The sequence below is a fragment of the Rousettus aegyptiacus genome, unplaced genomic scaffold, assembly GCF_014176215.1.
Source record: "Rousettus aegyptiacus isolate mRouAeg1 unplaced genomic scaffold, mRouAeg1.p scaffold_m13_p_6, whole genome shotgun sequence".
Taxonomy (NCBI): domain Eukaryota; kingdom Metazoa; phylum Chordata; class Mammalia; order Chiroptera; family Pteropodidae; genus Rousettus; species Rousettus aegyptiacus.
The window spans coordinates 54,203,582-54,228,772 of NW_023416309.1; the positions used below are offsets into that span (position 1 = coordinate 54,203,582).

Genomic DNA, 25,191 nt, shown 5'->3' on the forward strand with positions numbered 1-25,191 from the left:
GAGGACGGGGCCAGAATTGGAACCGTCTCCCACGTGACCCCCGCCAGAGCCCCCGGCACTGCTCACACATGGAGGGGAGACCCCGGAGGGCGGAGGAGGGGGTGGTGGCTCAGAGGAAAAGGGAGACGTGGGTGCTGGAGCACGAACACAGCGACGAGACCTCGCTCCCCACTCAGCCCCGGCTCCAGGTCCACGGTTCCACGCTGGCCAAACACGCCCGTTGACAAAGGCTTCCGCGGTGACCCGTGACCCGGCATGGCGCCTCGACCTGCTTTCCGCGGAGGGGCTTTCTGCCTCCCTGCGGCCGGATTTCACGACCCTGGAGCCCGCGCACAGGACCAGCACCAGGAGAAACACCCGTTCTGGCACTTAGGAGCAAGAAACGGAAAGGAGCTATTCGACCGCGAGACTGCGAAGACGGAAAATCAAACGAGGCCTGGCCAGGAGCCCCTCGGTCAGGACGCTTCGAGGTCAGAACCCCACGGGGCTCTGTGCCGCCGAGGCACAGCACTCGGATTGTGAGCCAGGTGTTCAGCGTGTTAAAATCTCCGGACACACGGCAGTGCGTAGTGGAACGCTACCTACCGGTCACCCCTCATCATGCAGAGAAACCAAGGCTTTGTCCAGAAGCCACCGTGTGACACAAACCAGCACAGAGAGGGGTCTTCTGTAAGGGGAAGTGAGCGAGAATGACCCCAATTTTGACAGCTTCGGAAATAAACCAACCGACTCTTTAATTAAGGCCACCTTCTTCATTTGCTTAAACGCTACTTTGTTCCAAAGTCCAAAATTCACCCTGGAGGGGCTCCAACTTGCCTCCGTCCCCTTCCTTCTGCTCCGGGACCACACAGGAGACTATCTCCCCAGGATGGAGGCTGCCCCAAGCAGTAAGCAAAATTCATGCAATTTCTCCTTCTCTCGCTGGGGACAGGCGGCCAAAAGCTCAGTGCCAGGTATCAACCCCGCAGTCGGCCTTATCAGTCAGCGACTGGCATGAAAGGCTTCATTCCTGCCGACACACACCTGGGGCGGGGAGTCAGCAGCCAGACGAATTCCTTCGTGCTTTCGGGCCACGTCCTGTCATGCCCGGGGCCAGTTACAGCAGATCGATGTCAAGGGCTATTCGACAGCACCAATCCGGTCTGTGCCGAGCAAGTCGGGGCTGCTGAGGAGGCCTGAGCGATCTCCACACAGCCCGAGGGATGCCTGGCCCCTAACAGACACGTCTGCCACTTACAGTTCTTGTCCCAGGGGAGAACAAATTCCTGGAAAGTCAGATTGGTAGAGGAGTAGGCACCGTTTCCACCTCCACTGAACTGTGGCCCCCGAAATAACCCATGCCAGGTAAAAAGACCCAAGGTTCTCTGGGAATGCAGAACTGGACGCCCCCGAGAGAGAAAAAGTTCGTAATTCAAAGCCGAAGATTCTAGATACATAAAAAGGAGCAACTAGCCTTTCGAATACTTTTCTCTCTCCCACATCTGTCTCACGTTCTTGGTTTTTTTGTTTGTTTGTCTGTTTGTTTTTTGCAACAAAGGGCTGAACACGCGGTGGGGTAACAGCAGACCCCTTTGGCGCCTCGCTGCAGCCGCCATGCCGGTCCATACCCGTCATCGGGACGCAGAGACAGCGGCCTGGGGCGCACCGTGTGAATCTAGGATTTGGGAAGCCCCCGATGAAGGCCCCAGCTCTGGAGTTCCTTTAAGTCCTTAGCAAATCACGTACATCCCCACCTCCACCCTACCCCGGAACCCGGATGTCCCCAACTGTAAATGGGGTGAGAGGTGGAGACAGAGGCCAACTCCATGACCTTGGGGCCCTCAAGGTCCTCGATCCTCTTCTGCAGGTCCAGCAACCGAGTCACTACCGGGACGGCCTTGACGGCAGCATCAACCAAAGGCGGCAACCTCGGCAGGGCACGTGGACGGCAGCCGCTGGCCACTTCCGCTGGTCCCCACGTGACATCCGGTTTGCTTAATAAACTTCAGATTGAGTCTAAGAAGATGCCCTCTAACTCTCAGAAGCACCCAGGTTTGGAAGGAAGGACGTCAGCTTTTTTTGCTGGTCACCCATGTGCCAGGTGGGTGTTTTCATCATTCACCCAAGTGATTACTCGTAACCCTGGCCGTGGGGTGAACTGTGGCCCCCCGAACAAATACGCCTGTATCCTAACCTGAGAAAGTGATTGTAATTAAGGACCTCGAGATCTGTTCATTCTAAATTTAGGGGGTGCCCCAAATCCGATGCAGGTAATCCTTGTAAGAGAAAGATGGAGGCGGATTTGAGGCGTATGCAGGGAGGAAGGCCACGGGAAGACGGAAGCAGACGCCGGAGTGAGGCGTCTCCAAGCCAAGGACTGAGGACAGCCGGCAGAAGCTGGGAGAGAGGCGTCAAATGGACTCTCCCTCGGGGTCTCCAGGAGGGGCCAACCCTGCTTCCACCTTGACTTCAGACTCCTGGCTTCCAGAACGGAGACAGAAAACATTCCCGTTGTTAGCGGCCACCCCGCTTGTGATCATTCGTTACAGCAGCCCCAGGGAACGTGACTTGCTCATCGTAGGAACGAGTACGTATCCACGTTCCAGTTGTACTGATGAGAAAACAGAGGCTCAGAGAAGCCAGCAACCGTCCCAGTTCGCTCAGTGACCCGGCATGTGGGCTGACAAACCTGCCTGCTCTCTCCACAATGCTAGGCTCCCCCTTTTTCTAACACAAGTGAGTTTCAATTCCTTCCTTTTCAGACGCGAAAATCGTGAAACCACCGTTAAATGACTTATCCTGCGTTGCAGCTTCTTAATCCAGTCCTTCGGCCTCATTCACTGAGGAACTGGGGCCAAAACCTACCACCTCCCAGGGCCAGCACTCAACTACTAAAACATGGAGCTGCACGCTCATTTCCCCTCGCGAGTGAACGACTGAAAAATAACGGTGTCGATTTTAATGAGGCTCAAGCAAGGCTCCTTTAAGGGCTGCCGTCCACGAAAGCATGCCCCTCGCACGCGACAATGACATTTGATTCCGGAACACAAGGCTGTCACTTAAATGGCACGGCGCTGACGTTAAAGTGCTCACGGGAAAGCCTGCCCAGGCAAGACTTTCGATGAAACGATCTCGCCTGTGTGGATGCTTCGTAATATCTGGACCACAGATCTACGTATCGTAGCAACAAAGATAGAACCTCGGAGAAGGCAAACGAGGACAGGGCTCTGCGTTCACTGGTACACTCTGATTTTCTGTGATGAAACTGGGAAGCTGGGATCATGCGGCGATAGATTAAACTTGAACGTGTGGGCCACCAGAAATTCATTGTTCGAGCCCGAATCCCTTTGGCCTCCACTCGCTGAGATGTTCGGAATGACTGTCTGCCAGCCCTGTAAGTCAGTCTACACAGGACTCTTTAACTGACTCGATTCTTATTTTATTAGTGCTGCTCAAAGCAATTACCAGGGTTTTGAGCAAAGATGAGAGTATTTCACACCTCCATCTTTCCTGAAAATGTCTTATACTTCGCTGACTTCTGGCTTCTATTTATAAAGAAGGTCCAAGACTTGGAAAATTATTAGGGCTGAGCTTTAACGGATATTCCCAACCAGCATTGTGTCATTATTGGCCCACGCTTAGCTGGGCAAGCTCCCAGATTTGTGACATAATCAGGCCTTTCTCTGCATTACTCCATACACTCGACGCTCCCTCTACATTACACCAGTGAATCATATGCTCTTTTCAACAAGACCGACTGCCAGGGGGATTAACATTAGACAGCAGAATCCCATTATTCAGCAGCCCAGCTCAAATCCGAGCCTAAACTCTAAGGGATTTCAGGGCTTCGCAGAGAGGAGCTGCCAGACAGCTCAAAGGGGAGAAGGGGTGAGGGGCTTTTGAATGCTTTACATAACAACCCAACCTCAAACCTGCCATGAGCAAGAGCCCCTGGCCGCAGTGGCCAAGATGTGTCTTCTGATCCCTGGAATCGCCCCAACCGACCTTAATGGATGACTGGTGGACCTACGCGAAGCCATGTTCCCCCCAAACTGCTATAAGCCCAGTTACTTTATTCCCACAATAAATGACTTATTTTCAGAATTAGGTATTTAGAACTTTTGGCCTCCAATTTCTTCTTTCCTCAAATAGAAACGCTTTCATGTCAAATTCGGGATACATGAGGCCCGAAGTCCAAGTCGTGTGCTCTTTGATCAATGGATTTATAGCACACTGATGCCAAAATAAATGTTAACCATTTTCTTCTCATATTTGAGGGTTACTTATCTTCGTGTTCGTCTTGTAAAATATCTGTACACAGTAATTCCCACTAAGAAACATTCCATAAATATCTGTAAGAAAAGAGGACTCTAAAACTCAGTCTCTTATGAACATCCATAGGACCTACATTACACAAAAACCCATCAAATTTCACCTGAAGACTTCTAAATAACAGAAACAAAATGTTACAAATACTTACTTATTCCACTGAATATTTACGCACAAATGGAAATAAAGACTATATCATGCTTTCTCAGGCAGAGTTTCTTATGGATTTAATTTACTTCCACTTGGTAGAAAATCAAAATGGGTTTCTGTTTAATTTTCAGTTAACCTAAAACTTCAATTAAACAAGTCTATGTAATCTGGTTAATCCAGCCCTTGGAAAGTTTTTTTAATGGCGCTCTGAGCCATTCGAATACCTTGGGGTCTCTCTCTCTAAAGAGTTTATATTCTATTGAAGGAGAAGAAATGTCCACATGTGAACTAATAATACTAGGGACACATGCATCAGAAGAAATGGAGGAAAGCCTTGTTTATAGACACCCAGTGGGTAGGCGGAAATACAAAGGGTCACACTAGGGCAAAACGAATCCAGGTGCGCTGAGTTGAGACCTTAGGAGGAGTCAGGGAGTTGCAGGTGCAGAAGGGCAGACGGGGTAACCCACAGCAAGGACTCAAAGACAGGTGGCAATATTGAGAGTCCAGACAGAGGACAACACAGAGAAAAAATGGCTTCTACAAAAAAAGGTCTTAGTCCAGCATCCCTGTTACAATGAGACATATCCTCCATGGAGTTCCCATATGTTATCAATCCTCCAACGAGATGGAGAAACACTGTTTATCAGTTACGATGAAACCCATCATAATAGGCAAGGCAGGAAGGTATGTCTGTTTCTAAAAAAACAAGCTACGCGGTCTTGAGATAATTAAAATAGCACTTTGATTAAAAGGTACTTATAAGCCCATATACACGGCTCTCTTTTCAAAGGAATAGCTTCTGTGGACAGACATCGAACTTGCGATTTCAAGCGAGTCCCGCTGCAGCAGGCTGATGGGCAGCTGCCACTCCGGGAGAAGCAAACTTACCGACGACATCCAGGTGGTACGTGTGATTGATGGAGCCGTAGTCATTCTCTACCACGCAGGTGTAATTTCCTTTGTCGGATGGGACCACGCTTTCCATGATAAGGCTCCAGTGCTGGTTCCGTACCTGAAAAGATCAAAGTGGAGGTGGTTACTTCACGATCATGGCACAGACTACCAGGTACCTTGCCTTCTTGATTTAAAAAGGAGTTGCGTGAGCTAAGGAAGGTAGAAAAGAGAAGAATCAGCTGAATTCTAAATTTTCCTCATAGTAAGTACTCAGAATGATGGCAGAAACAACTTGTCTTCACAGTGAATGTTCAGCCAATAGATACTGCCATGTTCCGATACCGAAGAGTATGTGGAGTGAGTCTATTACTGTCACAGGTTTGAGGGTTCATCCCAGAGCGGCCGAGTGGCCAGGGAACTTGAACCCTGGCACAGCATCGGCACTTAGGGAAGGTGAGCCACCAGGCTGCTCATCCAGGGTGAACCCTCAGCCCCCACGGCGCCAAGGAGCCATCCAGGGCCAACGCTCACGAGCACTTACTGTATGCCCAGCACTTCTCTGAGCAGCCCTTCCTGCCTCAGCTACGCTCCTTCTCCCAAGGAGCCCACGAGGCAGGTGCTGATACTGTTCTGGAAGCTTTCAGGTTTAGAAGCCTCTCCTCTCTCTCCCCACGGCCCTCAGAGGCTGGCTGGAAGTCCGAGAAGTTTCAGCTGGAGATGTAGGTACACGCTTCCCACCTCTCGCCAGCTGAACAGATGCTGCACGTTTCTGAGAGAGATGCTCAGAACTCCAAACATGGCCTTTGGGTGGCCATCCACCTGCTTACCAACTCCTCGAGACTTTCCAAAGGTAAGCGGCACGTGTGGATATAAGTTATTATGAGTCCCACCCACGTTCTGTCAACATGCAAACAGGCCAGACTCTAATGATCCCACCTTGCTTTTAAAATATTTTAATAGACTCGAATTGTCAAGCAAGCATGGCTTTTCCTTACTAGGACCAAATGCGGATTTCACCTTCTGCATTTGGGGTCAAGGCTTTAGTATTTCGATCATTCTTTAGGGGTATTTTGGACAAGGCGCTCTGGGAGAAATGGTAAGAAAAAAAAACAAAGCCAGGGACTACTCATTTTAACTATCATTTCAGGAATTTCAACTGACCTTCTGAATGACCGCCCCCCCCCCCCGAGCACTCCAAGGGTGTTTGCCTTAATCACGTAAAAACCGATAATACCGGCAGAGCCTTTGCAAGCACACGAGTGAGTCAAGGAACTAAACTAGAGCAGGAGAGAGTCATCTTCTGAGTGCCGCACGATGAAAAGGCGAGGACAGCGCAGCTGTCCCCTCTGAAGAGCGGTGGCGGCAGGGGTGGGAGACCGGAAGGGCAGGCCACAGCACGGCACTTCACGTCGGGCATTCGGCCCCCCGCGAGCCACTGCGGCCAACTGCACTGACTGACGCCAGGCTCAGGAACGGGATCGCGTGCTCGTCACTGACAGCCTCGCGGAGGATCGCGGGGGTGAGGGCTGGACTCCTCTTAGCGAGAGGACAAGCAGTGAATCAAGACCGAGTTCTGGGCAGACGGTCGCCGTACTTTAGCTGCTGCCTGCCACCGACGCCCCCTGTATAACCATGGAGGTTGCTCCGGGGTCTCCTGTCATGGAGCTGATGACAGCTGTTCATTCTGTCACAGGTGGAATGCCCAGAAGTGAAATGAATCTGAAGGCATCAGACCTATAATGGAGAAAGTCTATACTCCACATTGCAGGAGACTCACTCCCTGCCCTTGGCAGGGCCACAGACTTATAGGAGAACCCGAAACAAGAGGTTAGGTCTCCTCTCAGGAGGGAGAATGTGTAGAAGAGTATAGAAGGAGTATTCTGTGCAGAACATACAGAAGGAGTATTCTGAAGGAGAAGATTGATGTGGGTGCCAATTTTTCTAGTGCAATTAAAATTCTCTGAATCCCGGGTACTGCCCTGGAGTTGTACTAGCTCCCTGATTTAACTGGAGGCAAGTGGGCCCGCGATGAGAGCCTCTCTATCCCCACGCTCTCTCTGGGGCGGGGGGAGTATCAGGAATGGGACTCTCCTGGCCCCTGAGGAATCAGTCACGTGGAGGGTGACTTAGGGATGAAGCCACGGGTCTCTAACATCATCGAGCCCTGTAATCCAGCATTTAGCCCTGCTGTAAATATTCAGTTCTTTGAGCCCCTACTCAGATGTCATGCCCATAAGCCCTTAATCACGGCTAGTGCCTGTCTCTGGACCCCATCCCAACTGTCAATGTCTTTCTCGTGCCTGCATCCAGATCTGACACACGGAGTACTCCAAACGGAGCTGAAGCTAAGTGACAGGGAAGGCACCCTCCGCTGTGCCCACGACGCTGACGAAATCTTGGCAGAGGCGGCTCGGCCTACCACTGCCATGTTCGACCGTAGGGCCTACGGTCAGTCAAGGCCCTCGCTGGCCCTGTGGCGATCCACGTTCGATCCCTCTGCAGGGGCACGTGCTCCCGGACAGCCACTTCCCGGAGATGCACTACAAATATCAGTAAGTCCACATTTATAAAACGCTTTCACAATGAGAAACACATTTACCAAACAAGCTGTTTCTGCCCTGCCAGAGACCTTGGAACGCAATCGATCCTGCCCCGTGCGGGGCTGCTCATATTTATTCTCTCATATCAAGGCTCTCGCATTCGATTCCTTGACATACCCACCACCAAATTTTATGAGCTGTGGCACTTTTCAAACGGATGCCCTCAGAAGCCACCGACAGTGGGACGGTGTGACACTTCTGTGTCCTGTCATGAACAGTGGTTGCTCGATGACAAGCTAAGAGACTACAAACAGTAACTCTGTAAAGGTTGGGAAGACAGGCACGAAGATTTTGGTGTTGATTTTTTTTTTTTTTTTAAACATTCTGTTTCCATACCACGATTTAGTGTAAACGAAAAGAAACCACGCTTCCAAAAAAAATGTAAGATGTCCTCTTCGACATGTTTTTCTAAATTCCTCAGCTTTCTAGCGCTAGTTTTTCTACCAGTTAGGTCGAATGCAAATAAACCACCTATGCTTTCACAGAAAAAGCGATGTAAAGACCCAATAAACATATGAAAAGACGTTTAACCTCATTAAGGATCAGGGAAATGCCAATCAAAACAATAATGAGACAGTGTTATTCACCAGCTGATTAACAAAAATTAGAAAGACAGATGTCACCGAGTATGTGGTGAGGGTAGTGGGAAAGAGAAACTCAAGTAGAGAATAGGAACATAGAATAATTCCACAGTGACTATTAAAATTAGCAAAGCGTATTTCTTTTTTTTTTTGGCCCAGTTAATTCCACTTCTAGAAATCAAGCCTACACAGAAAAGAGCAGGATGAGTTCAAGGCAAGCAAACAAGATTGTTGCCTCAAGCACTATTTGTAACAGCAGAAAAACAGCAACCCATTGAGAGAGTCGTTGATAACGTACAGCTTATCTTATATAAACTGATGTGTGCAATTCATTCCAGCAGAATAGCATACAGTCATCAAAAAGAATGCGGTATTCCTATGTTCGGACCTGGCGAGGTATCACTAATCGTTACTGATAAAAGGAGGCTGAATACCAATATGTATATTCATAATGTCAATTTGTAAAAAAAAATACACACACACACACGCGCGCGCGCGCGCCACCCTACAGATGCATACAGGCCTGAATCCGTAAGCATATCTGTATAAACACTGCTAAAATCAGAAAGAAAATGTACTAGGTTGTTCGCAATATATTTCCTATAATGGAGTGATGGGATTATAAATGTTTACTTTTTGCTCATTTTCACTTTTCAGACTTAAACAGAAATCGCACGCGCGCGCACACACACACACACACACACACAAGAAAGATGTGAAATAAACCAGCTCCCTGGGCCTCCCCTCGGCACCGGCTGATCTGCTGCAGAACCAAGGCACTCGTCACTGACGGGCCGACCGCGAGAGCCAGGGGGAGAGAGCCCTGCACCGACGGACGCACGAGCGATTCCCTTTTCACTCCCGCCCATCGCCAAATCTTTGTGGAATTCATCATTATTTTTCATCTGCCAAGAAGCAGAATGAGAGCATGAGCCTTCAAAACTATGCTCACTGAAGACTTAAAAATAACACTTCTGGACTGAAACAAAACAGAGAGAAGCTAATGGCCCAAACACTCTTACTTGTGATACAAACACTGGATTCCACAAACATTCCACACTCTGTCATCACAAAGGCAAAAGGTGGCCCAAACAGGTTTTTGTGGAATTCCTCTGTTACCTAAATCTTCCAAGGTGCACGTTAAACCCCTAGCTACCTTCAGGTGACAACCTGGCATGTAGATTTCCTTTGGGACATCAAAACAGCTATGTGAAAGGTAAAAAAGGTCAAAGACCGAGGCTATAACCTGGATGTTTGGTTTCCCCATTGCAAAAAAAAATCCAGACATTTCCAAATACCCAGGTGTTCGATAACCAGTGAAATAAACATGCAGAAGCTGGACGGAAAGTTTCACTCTGTGCCAAGTTGATGAATGCTGTGTCCACGTGTGAATAAATCCTGCCAAGTCTTCCTTGCACCGGCACCACGGCCCGATTTACCCAGAAAGACAGCAACGCCTTTAACCCTGGTCTTCGTCAAGGTGCCGCGGGAACTGCGATTCAACAGAGACCAGCTGTCGTTCGGATGCATAAAATCTTATCATCCCACGCCAGACCCCAACCTTCGGCAGGCTCCTGGCGGACGCCAAGCCGTCCCCCTCGTGGATGTGTGTGCACGGCCTGAACTCGCAGGTGTCAAGGGCTCGGACGCTTACTGCTGCTCATGCCCACACAGATGCAGAGGCAACACCTGTTTCATGCTTAAACGCCACATGGTCCGTTTCTCCGGAGGTGCAGAGAGAACGGGGCCGGGCGAGGTTCTCTAGGCAGGGGCGGGAACTCTTCCCTCCACCTGGTTAACAGTGGAGGGATCTCTCCAGAGGAGGCAGGAAGTGAACTCCAAATGCAAGGCTGCCCTCCTAGATGCCTGTTCTCAGGTGCTCGGAAAGGGCCAGCAGGGCGTCCGTTGCCTTTTGAATTTAACTCTTCAAAAATCAAGACCTTCCTCAGAAAGCTTGCCACAGAATTACCGTATGACCCAGCAATCCCACTCCTAGGTACAAACGCAAAGGGACTGAAAGCAGGGACTCAGGACGGATGCTTGTGAATCGAGGTTCACAGCTGCGTCATTCACCAGGGCCCAAAGGTGGAAACAACCCAAGTGTCCATCAGCAGATGAATGGATCACACGACGTGGTCTAGCCATAGGGTGGAATATTACTCAGCCATAAAAAGGAATGGAGCTCTGATTCACACGACAACCTGGATGAACCCTGAACCTATTACATGAAATAAGCCAGATACGAGAGGACAAACATCCAATGATTCCCTGTAAGATACCCAGAACGGAGACAGAACTTAGAGAGACAGAAAGCAGGTTGGTGGTTTTCAGGGCCGGGGGGAGAAAGAATGAGGAGTTATGGCTTAACGGAGACGGTTTACGTCTGGGGTGATGATCAAGTTTTAAAAACATATGACACATTTTAAGCTATGTGTATTCTCCCATAATTAAAAATATCCTCAACTTTGCTCTCAACAGCACACCTTGGGCCACCTGAAGCCATGACTATCTGTGTTTCTCATTTATCATAATAGTGTCCTCATAAAACACAGACCCGCATTTGAAGAAAACAGCTTAATGAGAGCATGAATATGGAGCAAAACCACCTGAGTCCAAATGGCAGCTCCACCACCTAGGAGCCACGTGACTCACCTCATCTCAAAAAGAGGCAAAATAACAGTGGGACCGAGGGCAAGGTACACAGGAGGCACCTGACGCAGTCAAGACACAGGTGAGCAGCCAAGACACATTGGCTGATACCAGCACACACCTGCTTCCTCATCGCAGGCTGCTTGATCTGGGATTAAAGCTGAAATGTCTTGGCTGAGAAAAAGCCCAACGAAACACAAAAATATGCACGAGGACCTTACTAGTGATATTTCCAAATAAGCATACTTTGCAGTTAAGCATAACATCGAATCAAGTCTTTAAAATGACACAAGTGACCTAGCGAATGTAAATCTAACTAACCTACCCATCCAAACCTGTTTTGTTATGATTATAAAAGAACAGTTTTTTTATGCGGTCATTTCTTAAATCTAAAATATACTTGGAAACCAACGGTCCCGGTGCTATGACGCTTCGCTCTGCTGAGCTGTTTGCTTCACGGGAACCAGGATGCCTGGAGCTGTGGGCTCGTCGGCCAGTTCCACAGGACGCTCCATCCTGTGATCTCTACCGGTTCTTATGCAGTTAGCGAGCGGCATGAAAGATGGTTTTGGAGAACACGCTTCCCCTGCATGCCTAAGTCATGACCTAAGAATGAGCTGGGAATCGAGGGAGTCCATTAATTATCCCAGCCATCCTCTTGCCTTTCTGTATTAAATCGTAATAACTGTTCGGAGCCCTATGAAATATCTAGCTATAAAGGCAACCTCTTTTATAAGATCTGCGCTGTTGCTTAGGACGAGAAATGGTTGATGCTGCCTTATGGTTACGCCACGAAATCAGTTTTTGGAGCTGGAAGGAACTGGACATTCAAGATGATCTATCCAATCGGCTCATTTTAAGGTGACCTGACCCACAGAGAACAAGAACGACCCGCCCACTGTCGAGCCCAGGCACCAGCACAATTAGGGAGATATAGTTATGCTTCAAGCTTTATCATTCTAAATAAATTAATACTGTTCAACGAGCCTTTGCCCACATGCTAAGAAAAACAATAATTTGACTCTTAATCACCGAAGGATGGCTCAGCGTGAGTTCTTTGATAAATGAGCCTGAACTGCAGAATCCCAAACAGCTCTATTGGTCATTTTAATTAAAATGAGCTTTCTGTCCCATTCCATAATTCTCTTTGATTTTGTTTGGGTTTTCCGTGTTCCCTTCTCCCTTCACTGGCCACATGTGCGCACCACTTCAAAACAGGCTGCAACGCGATGGATGAAGGCCAAGGTGCCCGACGCGTAAACAGGTAGAAAGGGCCAGACAGACCACTGGGCCACAGGAGTCCCGCCACGGTTTACAGAATGAGATGTACGGAAGGGGGGAAAAAAAGCAAAGAAATAACACGTCTGTCTGCAGAAACTCTCGGGTCTTGCTTTCTGGAAAAATACATCTTGGAAAACTTGACACTTGGCTTCTGTGTTAAAAAAAAAAAAAAAAAAGGTGTCATAGTCGGGGAAGTGGTCATTTAGATGACAGGCCCTCTGCATGTCCATTAGGTCTCCCTCATTTTGAGGGAGCGCTGAGGAATAGAATCACAGATCGTACAGTATAGTTCCCTCAGGTTGAATGTGCAGAAGCGTGGTTCTTTAAAAGTTTATGTAGGAAAGAAGCTTATGTAGATAATAAAGAAGTGTCAGAGGGAAAATGCACCACCGGGGACCAGGCCGAGGCCCCGGGAGGTGGCCCCGGCCAGGGAGCGTGGGCCAGCGCAGGAGGCCTGCGGGAGGGTGCCAGTCCCTTTGACCCCCACTGACTTCATGACCTGGGCACCTGCCGTGGGTCTTATGCATCATTAGAGTGGCTTATACTCTGGGTAACTACAACTGCCCAGAAGAAGAGAGGTCTCCGTCTTGCCCTTTCAAGTTCCAGAAGCCTCTAGGGCTCAATGAAATTTCCAAGAGTGTCCGGTATGTCCCCACACTGAACATCTAATGCCACCGCTGCTGTGGAAACCCCTTACTGCATCCAGCCTGAGACCTTTGCATTGGACGGGATGACTCGCCACCGCCCGGGCCACTCAGGCCCATGGCCACAGCCTCATCTCCACAGAAAAAGCCCCGCCAGGCAAGAAACAGACCCTCGTCACTGCCAGCTAGCACGCCACGTCCCCAAAGTACAGTACTCTCCCCTCTTGGCCCTTCTGTCTTAAGCAAAATATGCTTTAGATGTGTGTCTCCTGCACTCAAATTCCATTCCTCCTGCATTCCAGACACGGCTCAAACGCGAAACCACAGGAACACTGTGGTCTTCGGTGCGCCCACGAGGACAGGCTGACGGTATGCGTGACAGGTCCTCGCAATGCTTTCGGAGCACCGGCGCCCTTCATTTAGCAGAACGCAGCCCTCAGTAATTAGAACCGAACTGCACCTGTTAAAAATCAAGCAGCATCTTCTCATTAGGCACCCTCCGTCTTCTGGCTTATTCGCAATCACTAATTCAGATTTGCAAAAAGCTCCTTACCCATAATCATGAGGCTGGTCCTATGTATTTTGAGACCAGGAGTTTCTGGAGGCTCATCGGCCCTTTGTACTTATTTCCAGGGCTGTCTTAAGGGAGGAAATGAGTTAACCACCAGGATTTTGAACCCTCGTTCTCCTACTTAAGATGTATTTCAATAAATCATCGGGGCTGCATTCATTATCTGTTCCGAGAGCATGCGGTGGTGAGGATGCTCGTAGGGGCCACCGTTCCTGCACTTTAATTCCTCCTTCGGCTAGTCATTCTTTGGGGGCGGGGCGAGGGGAGGAGCCAACCTTCCGACCTCATTGCACCTGGTCTGTCTAAGGACTGAGCGAAGAACAGAAAGACAAGTCCCCCTCCTGCTTCCACCGACGGGGAGCCGCGGGGCGGCAGCTGCACTGTGCCAACCCCCCCGGCTTGAAAGCGCCCCGCCTTCCAGCAGATGTGCCTCCCACCTGCTTCACGCATAAACTACCTGACGCTGCTCTCAGAAATTCGCTCACAGGCTTTCCCTCACCATCCTCTGGGTTTCGGCTTCTAGATACTAACTTTCTAATGTTGGAAACAAAAGTCGAAAATATTTTTTCAGAAGAAAACGATTCTTTCAAGATGAGCAGCTATCTGCGTGTGGTGTTTCAGGAAAGGGCCCCGGGGCACCTGGATGGGGAGAAGGCCCACTGAGGCACTACAGTGATGGGGCAGGGGCTGGCGTGCCGCCTGAAGTGATGTCAGCTGAGTTAAACCCAGGTGAGAGGCACGCCAAAGGAGTCCCTCTGGGTCTCTCCCCGCTGCCACCAAGAAAGCTTCTCCTGCCTGGTTTGCGAAGACCTGTGGTCGGGGCTGAAGCATCCTCTAGCTGCCCACTGCACCTGCTCCATTCCTCAGGGGGCTCCTTGTGGTCCCCATGTCTCCTAACGGTCATGCCCGTGGGTCACCTCCTCCCCTTGTGACCTGCTTCATAACGGAAAACAGCAAAAGCGGTGGGAGGCACTTCCAGGATTAGGTCACAAAAGGCTGTGGCTTCTGTCTTCCTCACACTCTCTCCCCGGCTCTTGTCTGCTCACGCTCAGGAAGCCAGATGCCATAGGGAGAGGCCCACGCGGCAAGGAACCGGGGGTGGCTTCCAGCCACCGGCCGGTGAGCAACTGAGGCCCTCAGTCCAACAACCTGAGAGGTGAGTCTGGAGGCAAACCTGACCTGATCCTGCAGATGAGAACCCCGCCTTTGCTGAAACCCCAGTCACGGTCCTGACCACGGAAAGTGAGATAATAAACATTGTTTAATGCTACCTCGTCCTGGAGTAATTTGCCACACAGCAATAGGAAACTAATATGCCCGTTCATGTTCCAAATGCACCAAAGAATTTCATGATGAGGTAGGTCCCCAAAGTCTTCCTCGTACCTAAATCCTTCAAGTTCTCCTTTTCCACACTAAACCATTTGGAGATTCCATCTCTGTCTCCGAGACGCCCTTCCTTCAAACTCAGCCCAGAATCCTCTCCTGATCCTTTATCCTTAGTCTCCCAAGGAACCAACCACATCCCCTCTCCCTGCTCATCTACGGAACACCACGCGCCTCTGATTTCTTCCACGTCGGCCTCCCCTGCTGGATGAGGAGCCCCTGTGAGCCGGACCTGTGCTTTGCTCAGAGCCTGGGATGGTGCCTGCCACAGAGGATGCTCAATCCACATGGGCTGAATGTTAGAGCCCAGGCCTGGATGGGCATCGACAGGCGTCTTCGGGGAGATGGCTGTCAGTTTCGGCCGCCCACGAGCGGTGAGACTGCGCTTCATTCAGCACAGTCAGCAATGGGCTCCACGGAATCCTTGAAGGTGAAGGTCGGAGAGGCCGCCTCTGCCATCTGCACAGCGCCCCCTCTCCGGGCGAAGTGCTCCCTTCTCCTGTCCCTAGCCCATGTCCACCCGCCATTCAGACGATCCCTCTCAAATAAAGCAACTGTGCTTACGCCTCTTGAATTCGGCTCCAGTTCTCGTTTTACAGACTATAAAGCATATAGAAAACAGACTCTCAACTTTCGACCCCTTCTGTTATTAAACTCGCTTCATATAAAAAAAAAAAAAAAAAAAAAATGCAAATGGGGATTGTACTTTAAAATGACACACAAAAGTCCGGAGTAGCTTTTCTTAAAATAGCAAACAGGGAAATGATCCCTTATCCTAATTACTGATTTTTTTTTCTTTTAATTCCTTCTAGTCCCTGCTAACTTCTGACGACTTACGAAACAAATCAATAAAAAAAAAAACGTTAAGACCACAGACTGTTTCAAAAGCATTCATTCTACCTTGTACCCTCCGATGCGATGCTCCTGTTTAAATTCCTTGCCGTTTTTCAGCCACCTCATGGTGGGCGTTGGATGGCCCCCGGCCGGGCAGCGGAACTTGACGGTGTTGGCTGCAGGCACGGCGTGCAAACGCTTCTCCATCTTCTCTGTGTTGGTCCAGTACGGCGCCCCTGTTTTGGAAAAGGACATTGGGCCGTGGTTAGAGAGCTTTGCCTCCGTCATTAAACTCCTCGCAGGTAAGCGCGTTTTATGTTGCACGTGAACGACGTGACGGCTTCAAAACCTCCGGGTGATATTTACATCACGAAAACCTGTTCCAAAGTCTAAGCCAGCTGGCCCAGCAGAAGGTCCCTGGAGATGAAGTGCTTGTTAGTTTGTGTCTATTAACGGGGGGCGGGGAGTGTTTGTGGGCGTTCCCTCCCTTGTTCTTAGTGCCAGAATTTAAATTTATGTTGCGTCGTGTTTTAAAATGCCACTTTACACACACCGAGACGACACATTTGACAACAGCAGCTGGGTTGCCCCAAAATGTATCATTTGAGATCACCGTGCCTATGAAACGATCACACACACACACACACTAGTAAGAACAAGCCATACTAACTTATCCATCGGAGCTTTACGTTAAAGGATCATCAATAGTATAACTTATCATCCTGGGAGGAGGCATCGTTTACCTTCCCGGCACCTTTTATGGCAATCAACAAACCATATCGCGGAATGTATATTAATTTTTTAAATGGAAAAAGGTTTCTCCTCTCCAGTGGTGGTTGTAAATGCCGTATTCTACCATTCCCAAGCACCTAACAGAAGGCTACCAATAAAATGTTATGAAAAGTTGTGCCCTCTAAACGGCCCTCAAAGTCACAGGTACAAGTGATTTTTTTAAACTCAAGAAAAGAGGTTTTCAAAGTTGCCACATGACGGACGTTTCATCTAAATCAGGGCCGCCCCATCCATCTGGAAGACCGCCGTGAATTCTCCACGCCCGCTCGTAACGCTAATGACCGTTGCTGGGGGAGTGCTCCTTCTTTGACAAACACGGCCCTAAAAGCACTTACATGTTTAACTCATTAATCCTGACAACGATCCCACAAGAAAGGCTCTGTGAGAAGCCCTGGTTACACGTGGGAAAACTGAGGAGTAACTGCCCAGTACAACGGAGCTAGGAAGAGGGGCAGCCAGGGCCAGAGCAGAGGCAGTTTGATGGCAGAGCCACTGTCTTCGCCCTGCTCCGGGTCCTGCTGGTAAGAGCCAGCTTCTCCAAGGCGCTGGCCTCCATGCTGTTATCCACTGGCGTGTGAGACGGGAGCCCGGCAGCCAGCCTGGGCCAAAGGCACACGGCCTCTCGTATGACTCCTGGAGCTTACACACACTCATATTCACACACTCCCTAAGCTCACACACACACCCCTCTGTCTTAGCACACAGGTAACCAAAACTCCCAGGATTCCCCTAAAAGAATGTTCTTGAACATTCTAGAACACTGAACTTCTAGAAGACCCATCAGAACTGCTCATTTCTGATCAGGGTTGGACTGAGCGACAACATACATACCCCACAAACCAGAGGCAAAAGGGGCCTGGGCAGGGGCTCGGACTCTGACTGGGATTCAGATGCCTCGTCCTCCAGGCTGTGGACGGCACCGCTCCTGGGGGCCAATGAGCCCCTTCGCTTAGCAGCCAGGCTTTCATGGTAGAGTTAGGAATTAGAATAAGTGCATCCGAAACTCCGACCCCTATCTGCCTCACCCCTGCTCTTGAACCTGCTGTGTGAGCTGAGGTTTCTTAACAAGGGGATGCTCTTTATCCTTCCGCTTACCTACATGTCACGGTGGTGGGGTATAGGGGGTGTCTACATAACCCGAGGCAGAGAAAAGTAAGGCAGAACTGGTCAGTCTCGCACGCCAGACAGAAAGGCCGCAGGTGAGGGAGGGGGAGCAGAGGGGAAGGAACGGGATGCATTCTTTCCTCTGAACCCAGCTGCACCTGCAATGAGAAGGCAACTCGGCAGCCGCTTGGCTTCGGGGGTCAAATGCCCGGAAACACACTATTCTTTTGAGAGGTTCACCGAGGAGGACTAGATTCCTATTTATCACCAGACTCCTGGGGCCTGAAACAATGTCAGTCATCTTTCACGTTAAAAGGTTCTACTTAGAAAAATCCATCCACGGCCACTAAAAAGAGACCATTAACAGCACAAAATAAATAATGAGCTTTGTCACTACATAAAGACATTGACAAACCTGACCCGAATGGAAAGAAGGCACATCTCATACTGTCAGGTGTCTGTGCCCGAGTCATTTGTTTAAGTAAATACAACAATAGCCTATTCACATGAATTAGCTAGATATTAACGTGATGGTGTATCTGTTACAGCTGAGCTGATTCTGAGGAATGACTTCTTTTTTGCATAAAAGAAATCAACAGATATGCGCTTATGTGCCATTTAAATGGCCCCTAAAATGGTAACAAGTAGGGTTCAGCTGAAGGCGCTAGGCAGTCGCTCTGTTCGCCGCTCGCTGGGCTGAGCCGTGGGTGACGCTGCAGCCCACACAGGGATCGTGCGGACCCGGCCTGCGGCGACGGCGCAATGGCGGCCAGCGCTTTCGTCTTGGCACCTGAGGAATGACTTCGGGACAAGGGTGAAAGAATTTTGCTGGAATTTCTGGCAGGTGGCCACTTCCCTGGGGGAAAATTTCAGTCGTCAACGATTGTACCCATGAGATCTGCTTGTGCAAGACAGACGCACGGCCATGCGGCAGGGTATGGGCACCATGCTTCTCATCTAATGCCTCGGAGGCCCGAGGTGGGCGGGGCGCCGTAAAACTGAGTCAACACAGTAGAAGCAGTTGACCTACACCTTGAAACCTGAATTCACAACATTCTCTTTCCCTGAATAACCAAGTCGTGACTCAGCAGAAAGGGCCACCGAGCCAAACTGTCAAGGTTCCCTGCGTGGCAGTGATGAGCCACCCCCTCCCTGCCTTCTGCCCACCCCCACGCCGGCTGAGTGCTCACATCGGACAAACAAGAGGTGCTTGTGCGGCTGGGCCTTCCTTTAAAATGTCAAGTGCACGAATTTTTTTAATGAGCAGGATGCTGGGGGGCGGGGGGCGGGGAGGAATTATTCTAATGTTTTATCATGAATGGCTCTTTCTTAAGTAAATCAGTTTTATGTGAAGCCTGAAGAACCTGGAGGGTCTAGAAAAAGAATCACCCTGCAGGAACAGCCAGTCCCACTGTGCTTCCTCCATCAGTGGCCTCAAGTCCTCTGCAAACTCTTCGTGTCCTCAGTATTTCCTGCCATTTCTGCAGCCTGGACCCATCTGGAAACGCCCGGGCCCAACAAAACCGCAATGCGGTGGGTGAAAGGCAGGGGCCAGGATGCTGACAAGCTCATCTACCTAAGGAGGCCTCGTCCATCCCATTAATGACTTTCGTTTGGACAAGGAGTCTAGTTAACGAGTTAATAATCTACAAAAGCAAGGGTGACCCTTGCACACAGTAGGTGCTCAGTACAGATGTTTACTGAGCAGCTTTATTTAAAATGAATCCGCAAGGCAAGGCCACACCATGTTGCCTGAAAGACACGGATAAGCATCCACTTTGCATAACCTCAGGGATGGATGAAGAGTGGGTTTAGGAGAAACTGTGATGTAAACCTCCAATGGCATCCAACGTGAATTACACTAAATCAGGAGCAAACACGTTGACCTCGATGATAAGTACGGCCCCCTCTGCTCTGACATTCTCGGATCTTCCGATGTAATACGCAGAAGATGCTCCCTTAGTCATTAAATACTAATAAATGACCAGGTTAAAGGAACAGTAAGACCTGCTGAAATAAACTGTGAAATCCCATTACATTCACTATACTCATTTACTATACGGAAACAGTTAACTGTATATTAGTAATAATGTTAAATAAGCAGAATCTTCCTTTAATACAGAAGTCTCTTACGATGTGGCTGGTTAAACAAAAATTTATAACTCTACAGACCCTTCCCTCAACACAGCCTTTCTTAACCAATCCATCCCACAGTGAAGATTAACCATTCCTTCCCTGGGCCCCCTCTGTTATTTACGTGTATTCCCGTAACTGAAAAATACGCCTTTCAATTTCTGCTGGCCAACAAGAGTGGAGCATCTGGAGGGTATAGTTTGAGTCTTCTTCAGCCTAAGGAATAGGTACTCAAGCGTTTATTGGATGGATGGATAGATGGATGGATGGATGGACGGACGGACGGACGGACAGACTGACAGACCAGATGGACAACTGTTAAAAGCTTAAGCTATAAAATGAGGGAGTTGAACTGAATGTTCTGATAAGGTCTCTCCAAGTCCTAACATTCTTTCCAGGTATCTATATTCTAGACAGATATTGATTCTGTGAACAAATGGTAGGATTAGAAGATTTATACTGACCTTGCAATTTAAACTCAATGAGAAAACATGGGCTGCTGAGCCTGTCCCCAACATAATCCCTTACGTATCCCAACGCTGACTGACACCTAAGGTTTATGGTCTCCTCTCCCTCTGAAACCAAAAAGAGAGAATCTAACCCAGCAGTTTAAAGGAAAACATGGAATCATATTACCACTGTACCCAAAATGACCTTGGGGACCATCTGGCCCAATGGCTAATGTGATCAATGTCACCCAGAAAGGTTAAGTGATTTGATCAAGGTCACACGGCCAGAGGCCGAGCTGAGGCTAGACCAAGTCTCTGGCTCCCTGAGCAGTGCTCTTTCAACCACTCCAGGCTGCCCTTTGAACTCTCCCATGGTAATTAAGTCAAAAGTCCAAGATTTATGGGAGCTGTGGACGCTGGTGACTGTCAACTGTATTTTTATTGATGCAAAAATAAAAAAAAAATAGAAAACACAGCCTGTTTCAGCCCCTAGATTAAGTCTCACAAACTCCCTAAAGTCCCACTAAGGCCTCTGTCTTAAGTCTATAATTAGGACCTTTAAAAATATCACTAATCAGGGCATTTGAATGCTTTGACCCCTGGGTGTGGGTTGTCTCTGAGAGCTCTACCCCACCCCCATCCCTTCAGAAGACTACAGTTCGTCTACTTTTGGTTTTTCATAAGCTAAGAGAAAACAAACCTAACAAAACATGGAGATGTGAGTGAGGGTGTGATGAGGATGAAGGGTTGCTCTATTTGAGACATCATCTCATTAAAATAACTTGCTGACCGACGAGGCGTTCGATAAGAAATACATTAAACCAGGCAAGTTACCCACACATGAAATGCCTGAGTCCACTGAGAGACCAGCTGACCCGTGGGAGTTCCCAGCCTTCAAAAGAAACCCCTCTAGTGGTTGGTGCCGCTGGTTGGTGAGGCTGTTTGACCGGAAGAGAGGCTAAGAAGGAAGAGATAGTCGGTCCAGGACGGAACCCTAGCTGGCCTCTGTGATAAAACACCCAAACCGATTTATGATGAGGTTTTCATCACAAAGGAATGTCAAAACACTTTTCGGAAGCTTGTGCACAATTTTTTTTTTTTTCTAATTCTTGGAAACTTTCACACAACTAAGAAACCAACATTTACCAACTTAGATATAATCTACCAAGTAAAACTCCCAATTAGAGCAAAGATGACTGCAAACTGTTATCAGCAGATTAATCAATGAAAGGAGTTTGGAAACTCAGGCCAAAAATGTTCACTTACCGTACTTACTTCCAAAAAAAAAAAAATTGCCTTTCTCCCTGACACAGGCATCTGCCACAGGTCTCAACAGGAATGAAACCAAAATAGAAAATTACCTTGTCTCGCTCTTCATGTAATAGAAAGAACCACTCCATCTTGCAGCAAAAGAATCTTGATACAGCTGTCTCGCTGTCAATTACCTCTAGTTAAGCAGCCAGCCTGAACCTTTTGTCAATCATGATCTTCCCAAGAACTAAGTCTCAAGCTCTTCAGAAACATTAATCACTTAAACACAAGTTGGAGGTATAATAAAAGTCACTCCAAAAAAATGGACATACGTGTCTACTTATTTGCTGCCAGATAACCCATTAAGATACCTAGTACAAAGACTAGTTAAAGTTATGCTTTCTTAGCTAACGTATAAAATCGGAACCTTTGAAAATCCTCAACCTGGATGCATTTCAAAAATCAGCATTTGAAATGGCAACTTTCTGTCTGCAGAAAGTCCGTCTCACTAAAGGGCATATGTAGCAGCATTATTTCCTGGCAGCCAGGCCTATAATGACATCACATGATTGTTCTCAGGAAAACGTCTAGTGTTGGTTAGGTGTGAGGTCATCAGCTAGTCAGCTGCTAAAATATGACCTAAGAATGCCCTTCACACCTGTGATGGAAGAGGCTGACTTAAGAGGGTGCGGAAAGTCAGATCAATCAAATCAGCCCATTAGAGGATTTTTCAAAGCATGTGCAATAAATAGGTGCTGTATTTTGAAACAGCTCTCAGGGTCAATCAGTTTGGAAAACCCTGAAAAAGGATGGAATTAAACGTTTTACTACAGAACGTTTCAGAGCACGTATTATGCTGATGGCCACTGTAAGTATCCAAGAAAAGGTCACGATATAAGGTTATTTTCCAAATTCATCTCAAAACGCAATTCGTTTTTGGCAGAGAATTAGTATGGACTAGGGTTCCAAGGGGTGTTCTTTGGGAAACACCAACTTATTCCCTTGATGTAGAGACCAGACCTGCATGCTGCTGTCTTTAATGAGACCCATGAACCCTGGGCGTGAGGGCTGTAACTCCACAACCTAATCATTCACCATCCAGGCTGGTCCCCGCCCTCCAGAAGCCGTCTGCTGGGAAAGGCGGGGCTGGGGTATCGCACGATCCCGAGTGCGAAGCGAGAGGGCAGAAGGCGGACACTCAGAACAGAGCCACTCGGTCTGCCGTGCAGACAGGGAGCCCGTGTTTGAGCCGGGCCTCGCGTGCTCAGGCAGGACTTAAGATCCACCTGAAGGTTGTCAAACATTCCTACAAAAATTGAAATCAGACCCTAATGTTAATGGATACCAGCTTCATGGCCATAATTCCACACTTCTGCCTTAATTTTTGACTGATTTTGGCCAGTGTAGTTGACTACCACGCTTTCCGTGCTCTGTACGGAATTAGACAAACAACAATCTAGACTGCCGGCAGAGAGAATAACCTGCAGTATATTGTTCAAGAACATACAGAACCAACATCCACCAACCCCCCCAAAGAGAAGCAACTTCAGAAAAGCCCAGCAACGTCACTGTCAGCACAGACAGGGTCACGGGAGCATCATTTGTTAACTTCACTGAAGAGGAACTTCTGCGCACACCCAGCGGCATTTCCGGACGATCAGAAGGCACCAAAGGAATCAATTCGGACACCAGGGCGTTTTCCAGGTGGCTGGAAATGCAAAGAATTTGGTGCTTCTACAATTTTCCCTCTTAATCAGGTCAGGCATTTGACACTTGAGGTGGCAAAAATTTGTTTTAAAGGCAACATCCCCTTCCCCGCCTTGCCAATTACCCTGGCCATGGCATTCCTCTGTCCACACAGGCCACAGCTGCTTAATCTCAGCCGCCCCAGGCTGCACCTGTGAATCAGACCAGCCTGATCACACGAGCAGATGGCACAGGCCGAGGAGCCAGCTAAGAACTGCTATCGCTTTAAATCACGTCTAATGTTTCAGAGGCACCAGACAGGGGCAGTTCCTGACAGCAGTATCTCCCCGGTACAGCTAACACCAGCCCTTAATCACTGACAAGCACCCATTTCGGGGCAGAGTTGGTGTCATTTGAGAGCTAATTACAAAGAACCCTGCTTGCAAGGTGAAGACACGGAAATTCATTCAACGGAGCACTCTGCTACCTGGCCTTTCTACGTGGGCACTAGGCTGGAGGGGACTGTGGCAAGGTAAGCCTTCCGAGTCAGGAGAGAGATCCAGGTCACTCGGCCTACTTGTTATGTAACCTCTCTACTTTGCTGTTACATCTTATCATTTCCCAAGGATTCGCGGTAACATGCTATCAGGCCACCAGGATGACAAGATCCCGGCATGCCAACATGACGGAGCCGATGGCGTCCGAGGTCCCAATCAACAGCACGACACCCACGTCTCCGTGCAAGCATCCTCGCTCACCCCCCCATCACCACCCTGGGTACCGGCACAGGGGCGCTGTGAATCAGCATGCGACAGGCCCACAACTGAATCGCAGGTTTGCCTTTTGCTCGCTGCTTTGTGAATTCCCACCCAATAAAAGAGCAAAAACTGGAAGGAAAAAAAAAAAAAAAACTGGGGAAAAAAAAAACAGGAACAACTCCTCTCTCCACCTTATCGGGTTGATGGGAGGCTCCGGCTGGGCCAGCGGGCAGCAGAGCTGGCCCAAAGCTGGCCCTCATCACCACCTCCTCCCCTGCCAGAGCCAAAGAACCAAGAAGGAGTGAATGATGTCCTCTGATGTCCCAGGCTTCTATTATGAAAACATAATAAGCTCATTAGAAGGCCAGCACGAATCGCAGTGGAAAACACTTTCCCCCACCTCATTACCCACCGTTTTATGAGCAAGGTCTCCGACAGCAAACTCGTCTTTGAAGCGGATCCGGGCATGTGAACCCCTAAGCCAACGGTTCCCACACTTCAGTGTGCGTGAGAATCACCCCCAGAGTTTCTAATTCAGTGGGTCACGGGGTGGGGCCTGAGAATTTTCATTTCTCATAAGTTCTCAGGTGATGCTGATATAAGCGATCCAGGCCCCGAGCTTTCTCTTGCCAAAAAAGTGAACACTGTATAAACCAAAATATCTCCCTTTTGTCCCAGCTGTAGATTCGGAGACACACCCGGTTCCCCACCTAAGAAACACATTATCCCAGACACGTGACCAGATCACCTTTCTCTTCTTCCTTTAAAAAAGCCCTGGGCCTATCTGAAAAATTAACGGTCTCATTATTCAAGCCTTGTTTAAATTTACTAAACTGACCAATGTCCTTTTAAGAAACTGCAGAGTCTAAATCTGAGCCACCGATGCCAGTGACCAACGGAGACGTGCCTCAGGAACATTCCGGCGTGTTCCTGGAAAATGCACCTAACGCTGCATTTTATCTTCTATCGAATGAACACTCACGAGTACTTTTCTGAGCAAATACGAACGCGTCCAATCCGCACCACGATCGCATCAGGTGTTGTCGTTAGTCCCATTTTACGGTTGTCGAAACTGAGACGAGTTAAAATCCTTGCTCGCGGTCACCCAACTCAGTCGTGG

General features: G+C 48.8%; 1 protein-coding gene across 15 annotated transcripts in view; it reads right to left on the reverse strand.

Annotated features, from left to right (window-relative positions):
- FGFR2 (fibroblast growth factor receptor 2) overlaps window positions 1-25,191 on the reverse strand; it is a 97,905-nt gene that overhangs the window by 45,214 nt on the left and 27,500 nt on the right. For all 15 annotated transcript variants that reach the window (XM_016149100.2, XM_016149102.2, XM_016149095.2 and 12 more), the window contains 2 exons: window positions 15,965-16,134; window positions 5,350-5,473 (listed from right to left, as the gene is read on the reverse strand). In XM_016149100.2, coding sequence (XP_016004586.2) covers window positions 5,350-5,473; window positions 15,965-16,134 — 294 coding nt within the window. The remainder of the gene's footprint in view (window positions 1-5,349; window positions 5,474-15,964; window positions 16,135-25,191) is intronic.